Below are 20593 nucleotides of genomic sequence, written 5' to 3' on the forward strand. Positions count from 1 at the left end.
TTACAATCTGGAAGTTCCCGCCTTGCAGGCTAAACTACTAGCAGTCTAGTATGTTACAGCTCTTCTGGTTGAGCTGCACTGTAGGGAGTTATTCACTCAGACCGGTTTCGCTCTGTCCCTCTCTATCATGTGCTTATGTACTACACAATCTCCGGCCCGCTCTGCTGACCTTTGTCACATGTACATATATTTATTCCCACTCATAAGGGTTCCCTGGGGTCTCCCCTGGGACTCATAGTGGATGCTTAGCACGCACGGCGTTGACCAGGTGTTCCCGTAGCGTAAGCTAGCTTACGCAATACGAGAGAACCTCTCGTAAGAGAACGAATCGGTTACCTAACGTAACCTCGGTTCTCTCTAGATGAGGGAACGAGTATTGCGTTCCTGGCCGTGCTTGTGCTACTATCGTTCTCGCTTCATTCTATGAAAACCAGAGTTTACAGCCTGGGACGCGAATTTATACTCTCTGACCACGCCCGTTTCTGCGGGCTCTGATGCAATGAGAGCATGTCAGACTCTCATTGGCCGAGAGTTCATTCGCGTCTCCTCATAGGCTTAAGCAGTTCTCTGTGAGCGAACCAATGAGCTGCTAGCTAGCCCGCTCATGGTCTGCTGCAGCTGAACTGCGTTGACAATGGATACAAAATTATAGGATAATTTTTTGGCTTCAGTTTCTCAGAAAAGATTAATCTTTCCCGTGGCATAAGCTCATCTAGCGTAAGCTAGAGAGAACCAAGGTTACTTTAGGTAACCGTTTCATTTTCAAAAGTTTGCATTTTCAGGCCCCCAAAATGCTGTTGTCGTGTAAATGAACGACCAAAACGTATACAAAGTTTTTTGTTTTTAGCAGACAACGATGTCATGTAAACGACCCCTTAGAGTGTTTTGGAGACTAAAAGATTAGGGGTCGTTTACATGACACGGTTTTCAACTAAAATTTGGAAAACATTTATTGCATTTTGGCCGTTCATTTACACGACAACAGAGTTTTGTGGGCCTGAAAATGCAAACTTTTGAAAACGTGTTTCACAGTGCAGCGTCATGGTCTCCGTGTACAAAAAAAAAGTGAATTTGTGAAAACGGTGAAGTCATGCACATGCGTATTACATGATCAGTCTATAGGTGTGTGTAGTGTTTCTTTACAAAGTGACATCGCCACCTACTGGCCTGCCAGCAGAATACAGGGTTTTTAGTTGTTTTCGCGAATCTGTGTGAACGAGATAATTTTGACAATGTTGTCATCTGTAGTGAAAAATGGACTTAACCTTTCCGCCTTCAGTACATTGTTATTGTGTAAACGTACCCTGAGACACTAGTGTTTGAATCTCCATACAGATAATTACTCTTTTCTCCTCTAACTTTCACACTCCCTCTCTTTCTCTATCTCTCTTTTTGCACTTGTCCATCATTAAAATTCTAGTGCCATACTACTGCAGTACTTTGCAAATGGAAGGATGGGTGCAATTTACAGAAAATGCTGCTTTTTTTATTGTCTATTTCTCCTTAATCAGAGCAGCGAAAAAGGCAATTGATGGCTGATGGCACCACTGACCGCACAGCAATTTTATGGCAAGATTTACAGCCGATCTGCTGCAGGGCCACTTTATGGCTCATGCTCACCAAAAAAATGCTTATTTCCATAGAAGGATTAAACACAAGGGTAAATCAAAGAGGTGTGTGTAAGTGAGAAGGTCTACATTTCACATATTTGCTCCAGTAGCACACGTCTCAGTGCGAATGTAATCACTCTTCACTCGATCTATCCTGCATCAGCTGTAGCTTTTGTAGTCCAAATTGGTTTTAGATTACAGATTACAGAGGTAGAAAAATGGGACTACAGTTAATCAGAAGGGAATACAGATAAGCTTGAGTACTGCTCGTATGAAGGTCTCGTCCTTTACTCTTTTCTCTGCTGCAGAAAAGACTTGGCTGACTGCTCCAACTGGCCAAAGGGAACAACCATGACAGTGTTGCTGACCTGAACATCAGTTCCCTCTGATCTCCATTTCTGATGAATTTGGAGGCTGGGTATAAGCAGTGTCTGGTGAAATGTTTCTAGAAGTAGTCTGCCAGTGCCAAGAGTTGGCTGTGTCGGCTCAGAAGTTCAGATTATTTGTGGGAGTGAACTATCTCGCCACCCCAAAATCAAGATATGTGGTGAGACAGGATCTAGGTCAGCAATATCTAAGGAGATATAGCCGATGGGCTTCGAGCTGAGGACCCCTCTATTTCTGTCAGCACCGTTTGCCTTTAGAGAGTGTATTTCACTCTCCTAACCTCAACCAAAGTGTGATGTGCTGGGATGAACATAAATTTGTAAAAAAAATAATAATAAAAATCTGCTGGGTGACAAGATGAACTTGAAGCTCTGGATGCAGTGCAGCAAATGACTCTCTTAAACCCCCCCTGTAGTCAATCATAAAAAAAATCGCTTAAAACTCATCTTTGATCACCAAAATGACAAATTTAAGCGCTTTTCTTTAAAAAAAAAAAAAAAAAAACTTCATGCCTTAAAATAGCTTGAATGTAACTCGACACCTTTGCCTCATTTAGTATAAGCGGTTCTATGATTATGCAAATGAGCCCCGCCTCCACTCACTCACACCGCTCAGAGATCCACTGGTTGACGATCACACGTTGATCTGATTGGTTACAAGGTCGTTTGTGACGTCAGAAACACCAGCGATTTCAAACCGTGTTTTTGAGACTGTCTTTGGTTCACTGCAGTTTTAAGGAGAAAATACTCAGCAATGCTGTCGACTTATGAATTTACACATGGTGTGTCTTAAAGGCCCCCTGAAATGAAAATGTAAGTTTTTTAGCTCTTAGGATGAATATAGTAACTTTAGAAAACTGGATCAGCACTGAGTCTGTTTTGAACGATTCAGTTTGATGAACTGGTTCGGCCGGTTCACAAAAAAAGAACCGATTCAAAAGAACGTCACGGAGCAATATGGGTTGTAGATGTGTGTTCGGTTGCTCAAACGATCGAGTTTTATTCCGTTTTCAGAATAAAATGGCTGGAATTTATTCACACCAAGCTGCTTCCTTTAAAGCAATCTTAATCTATTGTGTAAAGTGCTATATAAATAAACATGGCGTGACTTGACTGGAGTGCCGAATCGCAAACATATCCATATTGCTCAGATGCTTTCTCAACTGCTGTTTTCTCACTGCTGTTTTTTTTGTTGTTTTGTTTGTCAAGTCAAGTCAAGTCAAGTCAAATATATTTATATAGCGCTTTTCACAATACAGATTGTATCAAAGCTGCTTCACAGTATCAATCAAAACAACTTAACAGTGTTTGTTTATTACTGGAAAAGACATCCAAGTTTGGTAGAGCTGATCAGTGGTATGATGGGTCATTTAATTTAATTAAGAAAATAATTTAAGTTTGTTTGCTGTGTATTTATTTTGTTTTTGAGATCAAAGCGCACAGCACTTTTCCCCCCATGTAAACGCTGTCAGAATACCGCTTAAAGGTACTTCACCTTCTTTTTACCCCTAAGCAAATAACAGAAAAAGAACTTTACAGTGAGTATACGAGTCCTTTAGACGAAGATACCATTCACTCCATTATCCTTGACCCACTTCACCTAATCACCCATAATAATCAATAAAGACTATGATGATCGCCTACATCACTCAGGCCCAGAGGGAGTGGGTATGAAGCTCAAAAGCTATTGGGTGCTAAAAGAACAATCTGCTATCAGACAACACCAGAAACCAGTGTTGTGGCAAAAATTCATCTCAAACAAACATCACTGCGTAAGAGACACTCAGAGTCAAATTATATAAAATAGAAGTATTTATTCTTGCAAGAATAGGAGCAGTCTAATACACAGTTGTTACCCTGTGCAGAAGAGTGACACACCCCCAGACAGACTGAACTAGCTTTTATCTTAGTTTCAAGGCCTTCTTCCCCCCAGAGCCTTCCTCCCAGTAGTTTTCCATAGACGTCACTAGTTGGCCCACTAAGCTCCCCTGCACCAAAATGGCCTTCTGACATCTAGGTCAGAGGTCCTTGTTTGTCTGTTCTCTGGAGTGTCTCCCTCTTCTGCCTCCCCAGGTACATAAACAGAATCTTCTCTCACTACAAGTGAGAGACACACATGTGACATTCTTTGAATCATCTATATTTAACTAAAGATCAATGAATATCATTAAAATTGCCACCACACCAGCAACAGCAAATGTAGAGAGCAACATCATCCCCACAGAAAGGCAGATCTCCCTGCCCGCTTGTGAACTCACTTGCCGGTCTTATATTAAACTGATGTAGACTGCTTTGGACCTTAAAGGCAGGCCGTGTATGATCCAGAGCAGTGCATATTGATCTCCTCACAAACATGGACACTGGCTCGTTCTCTTTTCCCACCATTGACAGAATTTTCCGTAATTTATGAGGAGCTTCTCCGCCATTGATGGAATTTTCCAGTAATCTATGTTTTCACTGTTATACGACAGGGGGCGCTATAGCGCCGTTTCAGATCTCCTAATCAAAACACAGGCAAAAAAGGAGCAGAAACAAGCGATAAAAGCATTTTTGTTCAAAATGTTGCTTTTTTTATGATACTTACTCAAGCATTGATAAAAAAAGAATGCATAATATATTCAGATATTCATACAACAACATATTCTTGGGGCCATGACATTTTTGTGAAAATTATCAAAAATCCGGGCGGTGGCTGGCAACATTTTACAAAAGAAAATAAACTAGAGTTAAACATGAAAATAACAGTGTAAGTGTCTCTTTCAATTATAATTACAATTTCTAATGCAGCTCTCCAGTGTGTCTTTAATGAGGACTGGTGTGGCCTGAGGAAAAAAACAAAGATAAACTGAGGGTGAAATTCTTGACAAGAATCCCAAGAATCTCCTAAAAAATAAAACAGGGAATTTGGTCATATGGACAATCAAACACTATTCCCTCTTCCTCACTATTCCTCATTCCCTCTTGGCCCACCGAGCATACAGCTGTCATTAATTTTGTGGAATGACTAAACCCACAACATGCTTTATGTGGCTGTAAGCGCAGCGACAGTTATATGACAAGGATCGTTCCACTAGGCAGATGGTGAAGCTTGGCTTTGCATACTAAGTACCTTCAACCCTCCTTCTAACCCACCACCACCTCAGCCCCTCAATCTTTCACTCTTCACTTTATACTTTCTCTACAGTTTCTTGTCATATAGGGGACATTTCTTTCCACTGCTCTTAATACAACATTTCCCCCAGTTCATTTCTCAGTGCTTTTTATGGCATTCATCAACAACATTGTCACTTGCTTCACACACACACAAACACACACACACTGCTTCCTCATTCTCCCCCACTGCTCCTGTTCCTCTCACTCTTCTACCGCTCAATTTATGGGTGATTTGTATCTTCTGCATAATCTCAAAATTTCCCATCATCCTTTTCTGTAGTCCTTGTTGTCACTGTTCCACATTAGCCCACTCATACAGTCCAAACAAAATCTAAAATCAATTTTTTTCCCACATAGCAGGGAATATAAAACGCACACATACACACACACACACACACACACACACACACACACACACACACACTCTCTCTCTCTCTCTCTCTCTCTCTCTCTCTCTCTCTCTCTCTCTCTCTCTCTCTCTCTCTCTCTCTCTCTCTCTCTCTCTCTCTCTCTCTCTCTCTCTATCTCTCTCACACTCTCTCTCTCTCTCTCTCTCTCACTCACACACACACACACACACACACACACACACTCACGTACACGCTCTCTATCCCCCTCCCCCCCCCTCTTTCTCTCTCTCTCTCTCTCTCTCTCTCTCTCTCTCTCTCTCACACACACACACACACACACACACGAGTGTATGCAATGTAATCTTTCTTGCAAATTATTTAAAATGTTACATCAATTCCATTTAAAAGACAATGATGAACATTGTGGCAATGACAGTAGTGTAATCTCACTGAGTGATTGGCATTTTTTTACAGTCTATGGTGATTGGTGATGTTCTGGACTTCATTTCCCAGAGTGCAACAGAGGGGGCAGTTCATCAACATGTGCATTTGTTATTGTTTGTTGCTCTCATCAAGATCATAAGCACTCGTACATGGACGTGAACGGTCTTATCTGATTCTGCAATAAACCTATCTTTGTATTAAGGTAAGAGTAAAGTTATTTTAGCCATGGTGTTCCTATGACATGTTAAAATGCAGATTTAGACCATGAAAACTTCCTCGTAGTATTTATTGGTGTTCATTTGTATGCTTATTTTCTGCTGTTCATGATTGGAGTTGCTGTAGCTGAACGAAGGTCATGGGTTCAGTTCCTAGGCAGCACAAACTTGATGCTCACTTTGTGAATAACTACCAAACGCATAAATGTTAATTAATGTGTGAAATGTGGCATTTTACTTATTGAAATGCTCTCAAAAAGTAAAAACATTTGCTGACTGTGAAACCATTCAGCTGTCAATACAAGACTTTATATTTAACAACTGTAATGGATTTTTACAGAAGGGCCCCAATGGTTGTGTTTACATATACAACGATTAAATGAAAAGATTAAAGATGAAATGAGAATGATTAGTCTGATTTGACGGCTACTTCTGCTGTGTAAACATTCACAGATAGAACTCTGTTACCCCATCTCTCATGCAGTTTCACAACACTTGGACATCCAATACAGCCGTCTGCGGAGTCAAGCATTCCTGTAGTTTGTAGTTTAATGGAAAGACACTAAATATAGCTGACTACACAAACATGATTGTGCTTACTCATATTTCCAGACACTTGAGTTATTTGGAAGAACTGAAAATGTACATCTGATCCATGTGAACAGCAGTGTTATGGTCTTGGATGTTGAACATAGCTACATAATCAAAAGAGTTTTCAAAGTAGGTTTTTGTTTTTGATTGTTGCTTTGTCAGTGCAGACATCTGAGCTGCTTTATAACTATGGAGGAAAACAGAACTGTGAACTTCAGAGATGTTGCAGAGCACTATTTCTCAGATACGAAGGTGGACTGTCGCTACACTATAAGTAGTCGACACGATTGGAGCAGTCATGACTGGATAGGTCTATTTAAGGTAAAACACAGTGTTTATTCACTACAGAACACAATAGCTGTAAGGCCGCATCCTTAGAAGTTCGAACCGGCGTTGTTACATGGGACGGTCATATTTCAGTAATATGTGACTGTGACTGTTGAGTAAGCTGAAACCTAATACTTCCGTTTAGAAGGATGCAGCCTCTGAATTTGGATGCAGCTAATGTGTGGAAAGCATAAACCTGCAAAGCAAATACTTTTTTTTTTTTTTTGTAAATCATCTTGTTTCACAGGTGGGATGGCTGACAGTGAAAGATTACCACACGTTTGCCTGGGCTCTAGCACCAGAAGGGTACCAAACCGGAACAGATGCCAACTGTAGTGTGGCCTTTTACTGTATGTTTACATGTGATATATAATATACTATTTTATTTATGTTTGTTTATAGCCTATTTGATACATTAGCTGGTCATGCATGCTGTCACATGTCCTACACCAGTGAAATAACAACTGCAGTTCTTGGTAGAACAAGAACACTCAAGTTATCTGATACTTTATAACTATTGCAACACGACTGCAAGTGCCTGACATCTTTAAGGCTGTAGCAAATTAAGGAAATATGAGTTGTTAAAACTATTATAAATTTAGATCAGCTGTGAGAATTAACTTAATGTAGCAGAATTAACACCACAATCAACTAATGAAAACTCAAAGTTAATAGTTTTTAATTCTAAGAAATGTTCATTTCCAGGGTTCATTTCTGGAGTACTAATCAGAGCATGTAGCCAAAATCTGCATGATTTATATATGAGCATGAACCACAAACAACTTTACGTGTGACAAAACAAGTCTTTAGTAAACAGACTAAATACTTAATGCATACAGTTTAGCAATGGAAAGAGAGCTGAGGAAGAATACAGGAAAGCAAGAAGTTATAGCATTGTTAGAAATGCTTCAGCAGATCGACAGCCTTGAGCAAACCATCGGCTTCTTAGTTTAACGCACACTTCCTTAAAAGAGGTAGTGGATGCTTACTGTGTCAACTAATGAGTTTGATATTTGCATGTCTTGGCCATGTGATTAAAACTGTCCTGATGCAATTTGTTGAGGCTCCAGTTGAACTTTGCTGAAGTTGTCTTGATGAGAGAGAACCGGTTGGAGTCAGATGATCTTTGGTGGATGGAAAGACAAGGCCACAGCCTGGCACAAACTTAGGGCTCCTTAGAAGACTTCTAGCTCATCTTCAATTTCTCAGAATCAGCAAAGGGAAAAAAGGGGGCCTGATCTTGTGATCCGAGATCTTTTAAATCATGAAGATGTCACGAGTGAGAGGCGAGTGAGCCAATAAAGAGTTGTTCCTTTGGAGGGAAACTTTACGATCCTTTGTCTTCTAGTATGGTGATTGGTGATTGATAATTTAATTGGTTGTTGATTGAGAAACTATTAAAGATTCACTAATATGCTGCATATGTATTGACATATAATGTACATGATCATTTGAATTAGATACCAAACATGATAGACATGTGATCTTGACGAAGTAAACCATTCATTCAAAGAAGTTAGATTAATAGATAAAAGAACCTGCATGATTACATAGAGTAATCAGATTGTATCTCAAGTGATTATATATAGAGGTTAGTATGATTTCTTTGAGTTGTAAACCTTCGCTCGTTGGGTGAGGGGTATTGTGGATTATTTGTTAAATTTAACAAATACAGTAATTGTGTGTTTGTACTGTCTCAGTCACTACAAGGCTGTACCAGGCCATTTATGTGTATGTGTTTTTTTTGTTTCTGATCTTCATTCCACTCTTCCTATCATCTTTCAGCATCTTATCTACCAAAACCCGGTGGGGAGGGGTATCAGTTTGTGTATGTGGATGAACATGGTGAGGTATCTGCAGTCAGTTCTCCGTTTTCTTTCTGTGCTCCAAAACCTCTGGATGAACTTGTTACGCTAGAGCAGGAGAAAAACGGCGAGGAAGACGAGGATGGAGACGACCTGCTGGTGGTGGTGCCGAAGGCTCTGATCCTACAGGTGAGGCTTCATTTAACACTCGAGATCAGAGAACAGATCTGACTGTAACAACACTGTTTTTAACGCCACAATTCATATTTGGACACCTAAGGAGACATGTAAAAGATGTCTGTCATTGCAGCATATGCTAAAATATCAAGGCATTATTTTAAAGAAAATGTTGATTCACAAAACAATGTTTTGAAACCAATTAGTACAAAATAGGTTAAAAAAAAAGCTAGTTAGCTCTAGTATCATTTACTGATATATTCTGTTATTTTTTAGGCCACTTTTTAGGCCACTGTTTCTGCCATAATATTTTACTTACTCTCTTCCTATTTAAAAATAAATATATATTTCCGCAGAGTCTCTTAGAAGGATGTCAGCGTGATTTACATGAGTTGCATAAAAGGTTTGAGACTGCAGATGTTGAGGTGGAGAGAGAGAGGGAGAAATGGATGAAGGACAGAGATGAGTTTGAAAGCGTACGAAATAAGATGACGAGTCAGATTGACGAGTTAAAAGACAACCTGAGGCAAAGCACTGAAAAAATTGAGGAACTGGAGCAAAAACAAAAGGTACAATCAAAGTTTTAGGTTTCATTGGGTAATGTTGGTTAATGCATTGACTAACATTATCTAACAATGAGTAATACATTTCTTACAGTATTTAATAATCTCTGTTAACATTATTGAATAAAAATACAACTGTTCATTGTTAGTGCATGTTAGCTTACAAATATCATTTAACAAACAAACAGTTACAATTTTTGATTTTAATAATGTATTAGTAAAAGTTTAAGTTAAAGGGTTTGTGAAAAAATTACAATTATGTCATTAATTACTCACTCTCATGTCGTTCCAAACCCATACGACTTTTGATCATCTTCGGAACACAAATGAGGATATTTTTGATGAACTCTGATCTTTTTGATGAAATCCTTCTGTCCCTCCATACGCCGATTTCACGCAGCCGCCATTTCGAAATCGAAAGCGAGGCTCCGGTGGGAAGAACCTGGAAGTACAGATAAACAACAATGCCTTGGACTACCAACCTGAAGCTGCTGCCGCGATTTACACTATTGTATGTTAATATCCAATATAGGATATGTATATAGTTTGTTCCTGCTTCTTTTTTTACTTTCTGAATTATATATATAAAAAATATTTTATTTATAAATGAATTTCACTGTATAAAGTCTAAAGTATGAAAGAAATGTATGTACAGTTTTAGAATAACTCATTTATACATTAAACACAACAATATGCCAACGCATTCGCGACTCTCCTGTGATTAAAGGCGGCACTTCCGGTTTACTTCCCACCGGAGCCTCGCTTTCGATTTCAAAATAACGGCTGCGTGAAATCAGCGTATTGACAGCCTACGCAACTACCACTTTCAAGCCTCAGAAAGGTATTAAAGACATCATTAAAGTACCGCAAGTGCTTTGCTTGCACACAAAATATTTTTTGCAAAATATTAATCTCGTATGACGTATGCGTGTTGTGTTAATGCGAGAACATATGTTGTTATGTGGATGTGCGTTCGAGATTAATATTTTGTAAATAAAGTGGTAGTTGCGTAGGCTGTCAGATTTCATGAAAAAAAAATCTTTATTTGTGTTCCGAAGATGAACAAATGTCTTAGAACGACATGAGGGTGAGTAATTAATGACCGAATTTTCTAAATTTACAGATTATTAAATGCTTTAGAAGAAATTTTCAACTATGGAGCCTTATTGTAAAGTGTTACCCAATACATTTTTGTTGGGCATGCTTCTGAACCACCTCAAATTTGTAATCAGAAAAGCAAAAACAAAACCACCATTTACCATCAGGATGTGCAGAACACCCATGAAAACATGTATGCTGAACTGAATGGACTACTAGCAGAGAGAGCTGAAAACCATCAGCGGATCAGAGAACTCGAACAGGAGTCTGCCACTCTGACTCCACAAAAACAGGACATAGAGGCCGAGCTGGACAGGTGATTTACGACTTATATTATACTTTGTTTATGGACTGTTCATTTCAATAACGTAACTAACTGAGTTAGTAAGGAAAAGAAAACACTATAAGATAGAAACATGCCATTTTTCTCTGCAGAATGAAGGAAAGAGTTAAAAAGATGACTACACAAAGGCGAGATGAAGAAAAGGAGAAGAAAGATTTGCAGGTGAATTATATTATATATAAATTTGGTCAAGTTATCTTAATTTATATAGCGCTTTATACAACGCAGATTGTTTCAAAGCAGCTTCACATTAATAAAGAGGAAAACAACAGAATAAATGATGCAAACAATGAATTTGATTCTGCTGTAAAGCAGCTCTAAAAAGACAGTGGTGTCATTATTCAGCTTAAATCAGTTCAGTTTTTACTCAGTTCGGTTTATGAAACAAATTATGAAACAAAGTGGATTCAGGTGTGAAGCAGCTCTGCAGAAAACAGAAGAGTCATCATTCAGCTCAATTCAGCTTTCTTCTCATCCAATAGTGTCAGTGCAGTCAAATCAATAATATTACTGAAAATTATTCAGTTCAGTGTAGGTTCAGTTCAGTTCAGCTCAATAACTGTGTAAATTAAGAAATTAAGAGTATGAAATTCAACATCAGAATGTTCTAACTTTTCACATTCTACATTGTAATATTTTCTGCATTCTGTGATCACATCACGTATTTGTCAAAACGTAGCGGTTAAAAAAAACAAAACTTTTTTTAGAAGAACATTGTTTTGGTTGTGCTTCGGCTCCGCGTGACTGTGGATGAATATGATTCTCCTACTGCTCATTAAACATTCACTACTAAGCTTAAGAGATATAACCAGTTTAGAAAGGATCTCAAGCTGACTAGCTGAAGACATTACTGTCTGTCCAATAAAACACCTTACTCACCTGTAGATTAATAAAACACCATCATCTCAGCGTCGCTTTTACAACATTTCAAATCCCTCAGTTCTCGCCATCTCTTAAAGCCAAGCCGATGTTGATTCTTGTTTTATGACGAGCTCTGTCTCGTTTTCTTTTCTCCAGCAGACTCTCCTCTGTTCAGCGCTTGTTTAAATCGGGTGATTCCCCGAAGGTTGGAGATTTAGAGGCTCCATATCAACCTTTCTCACTCATTGTGACAACTAACCTCTGAAAATCACACACACACACACACACACACACACACTCAACCAACCTCTGAAAATCACACACCAGACACGCGTCAAAGCAGCTGGAGTAACTTTATTTACGTATATATTGAATCAGAGTAAGACAAAAACACGCTTTGGAAGAAGGATTGATGTATTGGCTTTTAGTTGAAATGAACAAAAAAAAGTTAGATGGTGGACCTTTTTTTTAAAACAGTGCTACATTATAGGTGGACTTCAGAATTGACATCCCGGACTGATGCTGTAAAACTGCATGATTTGTATGAGAATGAGTATTTCCTCTGCAGATTGAGAATGAGCAGACACACACAGATCTGCGGACCCTACAGGAGCGTCTGGAGGCCAGTGAGCGCAGCACCGATGCCCTTCGCAGGGATCTGAGTGAACTGGGATCCATGCAGAGCCACAGCCATGCAGAGCTGCACCAGGTCCGACTGCAGTCGGCACAGATCAATGTACAACTGTCCCAGGCCAACCTGGCTCTGCGTGAGGGACAAGCCGTCTGGGCCCAGGAGCGAGAGGCTCTGAGACACAGTGCTGAGGTTACTACAGTACTTCCACTTTTATATCTCATGACCAATTCGTACGAGTGAGTAAAAGGTGTCTAATTCGTATTTGTCTAAACCCACGTGATGGGTAGGTTTAGGGGCGGGTCAGGTGTAGGTCATACGAATTCATGCGAATTGGGCAACTCGTAAAATATGTACGGTTTAGCAAAAATCTTACGAATTCGTACGAGTGAGGTTGTATGAATTTGTACGAATTAGCCACCTCGTAAAATCTGTATCAATTGCCGTGAGATCGGGTTGGTCCAGCCATAACACTTACTAGTAAGTGTGTGACTCAAAATCTTTGTGCTCTTGTTAAAGCTGGATAAGGATCGTGTCCAGAAACTGAGCCGTGAGCTTCAGAAGAAGGAAGAGTGGCTCCAGGAGGAGAGAACGGAGCGAGAGAAACTGGAAGTGGAGCTTGGGAATGAGAAGGATTGCAACCGGGTAAATATTCCATGACACATGCATGGCCCTATAATTAAACTTTCACCTCGTTCAGAGCCTTCTGTATACCCAGCACATATGGGGGTCAGGTTACTGGTCTTGGAGCAACACCAGGATGAGGCAAGTGTTGCTTTAAAAAAAACTTTAAATAAGTCGACCAAAATAGATCTGAAACACTATAAATTGCACATGTATATGTTTACAGAAGTGTTTTCCCCCCTGATTACTCATGTGAATGGATGCCATGACACACTAGTTAACTTGCTTGATAAGAAACTTAATAAAACACTTGATCTTGAAATATTGAATGTGGAAACATATTTTAATTTCGGCATGAAACAGAATTTGCTGTCGTCTTTTCTTTGCTATTGTGACGAATATCTAAGTGAAATGCTTCTGGAACAAAAACAAATGTAGGGCGGGGCTTGATTTTGTCTGTGGGTAATTGATAGGCTGGTTGTTGTTTGCTATTGGCTGATCTCATGTAAGTGACAGGTTTCTCTGCCCTGGTCATCAGAGAAGAGAAGAGATGTCATTGAGTTTGAGCGTTCCTGGTCAACATATTTTGTTGATCCTAGAACTAAATTTTTGTCCTAACAATATCCGTACCACTAAACCTAACCCTACCAATAACTTCTCCCTAAAATAAGAGGAAAATGATCTGTGAATAACTGATGTAGAAGCACCTAACCCTGGCTGTAACCCTAAACTTGACATAATCTGTAAACTTGAATCTGATTGGTTGACTGAAATGTTGTTCCAGGATCAACAAAGATGTTGATCCTGGAACATGTTGTATTTCAATTCAGGTTCTACTCGGAACCGAGAGGGAGGAAAAGTTATTTTGATTACAGATTATGAGCCACATGAATTAAAAAAACATGCGCATTGTTTTTTTATTTTTTTTATTTTTATTCCTCCACATTGATGTCACACTGTGGTAGACATTTACATCTGACTGTTTCAGAAACAGCACTCAACACCAAATGAATGTATCATTCCAAAAGAGAGAAACAGAGATGACATCAGACAACCATAGCAGTGTGTAACACTCAGTCCTAAAATAGAGGTTACACTAAATCAAAGTTCAGATCTCAATACATACAAGAAGCCACTAAATATATAAACTCAGTTATCCATGTATTAAACAAGTGTACTATAAGTGAATCAACAGTAGGCTACACACACACACACACACACACACTAAATATAGAATTAAAAGAACTGCCTCCAAAAATTTCTCAATTACGTTCTCTCAAAAAATGGAAAACTCCCTTCAGGAGTCTGATTATAATTTATACTTATAAATAAAACTTATATGAAAGACATTATAATTCAAAAGGCAATGATGGATGACCATATTCCTACAGGCATCTTAGGCAAATACAGGCATGAATCCGATAGGTGATGGAGTTTGCTAGCAAACGCTTTGAGATTAAATCCCTCACACTGAATGAAGTTTCACTAAATCATTGGATTTTCATGTGTGTAAATCATAGGAACTGAGAGCCAGTCTGAAAGCCCTGCAGAAGGAGCAAGAGCAACATCAGCTGGAGAAACAGGTCAAAACTTTCTGAATCTGTGTCTGACTGATCTGATCTGATGTCATGCTTGCTGACTGCTAGTGTTTTATTCACAAACAGGAGCTCTTAGATCATATCCGTGTGCTGGAGCTGAGACTGGACACTGAGACAGATGCCAAGTGGATGGAGGCAGCGGCTTCACCAACACGTCAGTTCACATGATCCATCATTTCTTCTCTTTATGCTGACATACATAAAAGGATGTAGTGCTATGACAGTAAATCATCATCTTATTTCTTGCAGCTTGCATTGATAGCCCTCCATCAACTGAAGAAAAGCCCCAACAAGAGTCTTTACCCGAGCTGTCTTTAAGTGTGCTAGACAGTGAACAGTTCAGCTCTCATGGGTCAACAGAGCAAAGCCAAAAGGATAATGAGGACGATATGATGGCAAGTACCACAAAAATTAAATATGCTTGATTAATATTCAACTTAAAAACAATGTTTAGCGAAAGCATTTGAAGCTTGACATGCAAAAACATAGTATTGCCTTCAAAAGGGATCTTAACCACAAAATAAGAATGATGTTCCCTTTGGAAAATGAACTATAGGCTCAAATTAATATGTAATTCCAACAAGTTAATGACATCCAGAAAGTGTATTTTTTAGAATAATCTAGTGCTTTAAATTTTTTAAATTTATGCAATATTTTAATTGAAAATGTTATTTTATGCTCTTTTACCTTCACATAAATGCTACTTGGTTTGATATCTTCATAATCATATATAATTACATTTTCATCATATATTGTGAAAGTTTACACATAAAAACATGTGATTAACTTTTTTTTTGTACCAAACCCCTTATATAAAGCAAGAGGATCTAGAAGTGGAGCCTTATTCCAGTGTCATTGCTGACCAACCTTTACTGCTTTCTGAACACGAAGACAATCAGGTGATATGATGCACAGATTCAGAACATTAGTTCCTGTGTTCCTTATGAACAATAAGTGTTTGGAAATTATATATGACATGGATCTGTAATGTGTTTCACTACATTCTTTATAATTTAATGTTGTCATGTTATTACAAAACAGATACATCTCACACCATCAGCTCCTTAAACTCACACAACTCATCACAAGAATTGACTAACTACAATTTAAAATCTTAAACAGAGCAATGTATTTTTTTGGTCACTTTGTAATTAGGGATCTTGTGGCATGAAGGCATGTTGGGTTTTGATGAAGTTTCATCGGTGTAAATGTGTTAGGATGAGCCATAACGGCACGTTTACAGCAGACAAGCCTACAGAATTTCACTGCAATTAAAACCAAGGTCCTGTACCAAATGTAACCCTAAGCCCTCGCGATCTTCCTCCGAATCCACACTGTCGACTCGTGACGGCAAAAGAGAGTATATCCGCCACAAAGGGGGTGCTCGCAAACACACTTCTGAAACCTAAAATGGCAAATGGGACACCCACATGCACACAGCACCCACTGAAAGACCAGTGCACATGAAGTGTGCCTTCAGGGACATGCTGAAATCTCTATAAAATCAGTCATGAAAGCTGCCTGTGAAGGAGACCTGACGAGGAACACACATGACATACACAAAGAACCAGCACAGGACTGCAAACACAGGGAAACTAAGGCCCCGTTTACACGAGAACGATTCCGGGTGAAAACGTAAAAATATTTGATCGGATGTGCCTTTCGTTTACACGGCAACAGCGTTTTGGGGGCTTAAAAACGCAAAAAAGTGAAACCACCCTCCAGAGTGGATATCTTAAAAACGCTCCACCGTCGCGTTCCCGTCTAAACGGTAAAAACGCAAATCTGCTCACGGTGGCTCTCGTCGCGTACGCGTTTACGTCACAGGCATGCGCCAGTACAGGAAAATAACAACCAACATGTCAGATTATTTCCATACGACGGACCTTCAAGTTGCCCTAGCAGCTCTGAAAAACATACAAGAGTCTTTTCAACAGTTGTACAAAATATTCTAAGATATTGGTGTTGTTGTGTGGCAGTGCTTCACATTGCCACCTAGCCGCCTGGAGTGCATACTACATCGAATTTCACACACTTTTGCGTCACCACATGCACGCGGATTTCCCAACCATAACGCTCGTCTAAACGCAGAATAAAGTGATAACGCAACGCCACTTTTGCGTTTTCTCTTCAGATCGTTTCCGTGTAAACATAGCCTTAATAGGGAGAGCAAAAAAAGCAGGTAACGAGGGAGGACAGGTGGGGCAAATTAATCAATAATCAGGTAACAAGATGGGAGGGGCTAGACAATCGACAGGAGAGCACATGGCACAAGGAAACACATGACAATCCATGTGCTCACACCAAACGTGACAAACACATGAGCACATGGCCAGCAAACACAATCACAAGCCACGTGTTCACACAAAATATGACAACATGAAAGCACACTGTCAGTGATAAACACAAGCTGCATGCAACACAACACAGCACAAGACAAAACATGACATGAAAGCACATGAAACAAGGCACACAGACAAGACAAAACAGGAGTGTCAGGACTCTGTCACAAAACCAAGAAATCGACTAGACAGAAGTGACAGAACCCTGACAGGTCCGGCTTGTAGCATTGTGTACCTTTCGTCACACCAATTTCTCTGACCTATAGCTCAATTTGGAAGCGCATACTAGTATACAGTAATACTCGTATACTAGCACCAGTGCGGGCTCGGCAGAAGTGCGCATCGAGGGCCTAAAAGACCTAAAATGACAAATTGGACACACTACCAACTGAACATGGACTTAACGGACATGCGCACGCGGCAGCCATTATACATCCACAAGACCTAAAGTGCATATGAAGTGTGCCATTTGGGACAGGGCCATATATGCCTAAACTAACCAAACTAGGGGATAAAAGAAAACTCCCCAGGTTCCTGAAACGCTCCAAGCGTGCTGGGTGTGAAAACACACTCAGACAACATGTTCTCTGTCTTCCCTACAGTGGTCTTACTGACGCCCCCTCGAGGTGAACCAGAGGTGGACAGAAGAAACCTGTGTTTACATCAGCGCATGAAGATCATGTGCTCCTGATCAGTGGGAAATATCAGAAGAGTTTTCTGAGCTGGCTTATTATGCAAATTAATAGATGCTAAGAGTGCCGTCTGTGGTAGTTCCAGTAGTGTGAAAGTGTCTGTCAGTATGAGTCTCCATTAAGAGGAAGCTGATGTAAATAATGTATGATGTCTAGATATGCCATATATAGCGCCATATAACCATATAAGAAATGCCCTTACAGAGTGCTATAATAAAAAGTTTACATTTTAAATAATGGGAATGAACTGTTATACATTTGATGTAGCAGAAATTAGTCTTTTTGGATTTTGAGGGAGCAAATGGAGTGTTTCTGAACAGATGAGTTGATAGAGGGGGAAAGATGGGACTGATTCTTTACACAGGAGACAGTTTAGCTTTTGATTTCACTTTATTTTTCTCTTTGTTTAGATAGGTGTGCTGGTTGTGGGTTGGTTGTTCGGTATTACCTGACAATTACATAAGTGCATTTAAATTATCAGTTCTCCATTTTAGATTTTATTTATTTATTAAATAAACACTTTATCTTAAAAGTTTGTCACTGTTTGTTCTCTTCTCAGTTTGTGATGCTGTTAATGCTATTCATTCTTGATCTAAACTCTATATGTCCTCAGGCTGGTTGGACCTGAAATTACAAGAAAAACAACAACAGTGAACAAAATTACAAACACTTTTGTTTTTGCCCCCATTTTTCTTGAGCTGAACTTAAAGATCTAAGACTTTTTCTATGTACACAAAAGGCCTATTTCTCTCAAATATTGTGTATATATATCTGTGTTAGTGAGCACTTCTCCTTTGCCGAGATAATCCATCCACCTCACAGGTGTGGCATATCAAGATGCTGATTAGACAGCATGATTATTGCACAGGTGTGCCTTAGGGTGGCCACAATAAAAGGCTGAAAACCAAAAACTAAGTGACACCAGTCAGTATCTGGTGTGACCAGCATTTGCCTCACGCAGTGCAACACATCTCCTTCGCATAGAGTTGATCAAGTTGTTGATTGTGGGATGTTGGTCCACTCCTCCTCAATGGCTGTGCGAAGTTGCTGGATATTGGCAGGACCTGGAACACGCTGTCGTATACGCCGATCCAGAGCATCCCAAACATGCTCAATGGGTGACATGTCCGGTGAGTATGCTGGCCATGCAAGAACTGGGATGTTTTCAGCTTCCTGGAATGTGTATAGTCTCTGTGCGTTCAAAATGCCATCACTCGCCTACAGCTAGTGCAAAACGCAGCAGCTAGACTCCTCACTGGGACACGCAAGTACAAGCAAGTAATCAATCACCCTTATCTTATTCAGCATTTGCCCACTCAAGTCGGTTAAGACGACGAACTGCAGTGAGGTCGAGACCCCGATGAGGACGACGAGCATGCAGATGAGCGTTCCTGAGACGGTTTCTGACAGTTTGTGCAGAAATTGTTTGGTTATGCAAACCGATTGTTGCAGCATCTGTCCGGATGGCTGGTCTCAGACGATCTTGGAGGTGAAGATGCTGGATGTGGAGGTCCTGGGCTGGTGTGGTTACACGTGGTCTGCGGTGGTGAGGCCAGTTGGATGTACTGCCAACTTCTCTGAATTGCCAATAGACCCTTTTACTGTTTGTACACAATGATGACGTGGCAACGTATGCGCGCGCATATTGGCAACGGAAGTATGGCGAGAATCAGCAGCCTGTCAAGCGAGCGGATTAAGCAACACAGACAGAGAAAGTTATTTCAAAAAGTTGACTTTATCAAATCCGGTTCTTCTGAAACGGCCGTGATCCTGTCGGAATCCTATAAAACTTAAGCCCCTTGGTGGAATATCGATTAGTGCAACCGTAAACGCAACAACCAGACATTTTGATGCTGGGAAACGGTTTTGAGAAACTTTCGGAGTTGCTAACACGTTAGAGCCAGTGGGAATCAACACCACTTCCGTTGCCAAAATGCGCGCGCAACTATTTGATCACGTGGGCTGTAAAAGGGTCTATAGCACGCTCCCTCAAAACTCGCGACATCTGTTGCATTGAGCTGTGTGATAATACTGCAGATTTTAGAGTGGCTTTTTATTGTGGCCAGCCTAAGGCACACCTGTGCAATAATCATGCTGTCTAATCAGCATCTTGATACGCCACACCTGTGAGGTGGATGGATTATCTTGGCAAAGGAGAAGTGCTCACTAACACAGATTTAGACAGATTTGTGAACAATATTTGAGAGAAATAGGCCTTTTGTGTACATAGAAAAAGACTTAGATCTTTGAGTTCAGCTCAAGAAAAATGGGGGCAAAAACAAAAGTGTTGCGTTTATAATTTTGTTCAGTGTGTATATATATATATATATATATATAGAATGCTTTTGTATGCTGTTGTTTTTGTCATTTTCAACATGCATGTGTATATTGTGTATTTATTTATTTTAATCATAATGCCTCTATTCGACATTTGGGATTTGTCGTAAATTTGTAGTCTATCGGTTTTTTGTTGTTGTTGTTTTTGTTTTTTTGATAAAGGCAAGATAATGAATCAGGCTTAAATAATGGATCAGGCTTAAAAAACTGATTGGCTCATGCTTAATGATTTAAATTCAAATTCTATTGAAAACAAGTCAGGAGTGTTTCTATGTAGCACTGACACAATGCGATGATGATAAACCAATTTATTGTAAATTGCATGGAATTTTTTTTTTTTTTTTTTTAAGTGACGTCTAAATTCCAAAAGCATTCAAAATTCTAGCCCACATAGAAATGTTACAAATTCAACCATCTCCAACTTATGACTAATTATGAATAAATTT

At 39.6% G+C, this 20593-nt stretch overlaps 2 protein-coding genes across 30 annotated transcripts in view; both read left to right on the forward strand.

The window, feature by feature from the left end:
* The window catches only part of LOC130086249 (nuclear receptor subfamily 1 group D member 2-like), a 297692-nt gene that overhangs the window by 161344 nt on the left and 115755 nt on the right, over nucleotides 1-20593 (forward strand). The window lies entirely within an intron of this gene.
* calcoco1b (calcium binding and coiled-coil domain 1b) lies at nucleotides 6066-17909 on the forward strand. 2 transcript variants are annotated; one of them, XM_056252494.1, is made up of 14 exons: nucleotides 6066-6145; nucleotides 6912-7070; nucleotides 7324-7426; nucleotides 8862-9070; nucleotides 9415-9627; nucleotides 10854-11035; nucleotides 11155-11224; nucleotides 12492-12746; nucleotides 13074-13199; nucleotides 14699-14761; nucleotides 14843-14930; nucleotides 15026-15175; nucleotides 15599-15675; nucleotides 17721-17909. In XM_056252494.1, exons 2-14 carry the CDS (start codon nucleotides 6939-6941, stop codon nucleotides 17730-17732), a joined length of 1680 nt encoding a protein of 559 aa, XP_056108469.1. In that variant the 5' UTR covers nucleotides 6066-6145; nucleotides 6912-6938; the 3' UTR covers nucleotides 17733-17909. The 2 variants fall into 2 exon arrangements, with proteins under 2 accessions (XP_056108469.1, XP_056108470.1); XM_056252495.1 differs by having other exon boundaries at nucleotides 10887-11035; nucleotides 17721-17908.

Source organism: Rhinichthys klamathensis, unplaced genomic scaffold (genome assembly GCF_029890125.1).
Source record: "Rhinichthys klamathensis goyatoka isolate OS25496 unplaced genomic scaffold, OSU_Roscu_1.1 h1tg000095l_1, whole genome shotgun sequence".
Classification (NCBI taxonomy): Eukaryota; Metazoa; Chordata; class Actinopteri; order Cypriniformes; family Leuciscidae; genus Rhinichthys; species Rhinichthys klamathensis.

Excerpts from the sequence above, each read along its gene's own strand:
- calcoco1b (XM_056252494.1), top strand. The coding sequence starts at position 6,939 with ATGGAGGAAAACAGAACTGTGAACTTCAGAGATGTTGCAGAGCACTAT. Across the intron at positions 14,931-15,025 it reads GGCAGCGGCTTCACCAACAC|CTTGCATTGATAGCCCTCCA; the intron begins GTCAGTTCACAT and ends TATTTCTTGCAG. Across the intron at positions 15,176-15,598 it reads TGAGGACGATATGATGGCAA|AGGATCTAGAAGTGGAGCCT; the intron begins GTACCACAAAAA and ends ATATAAAGCAAG.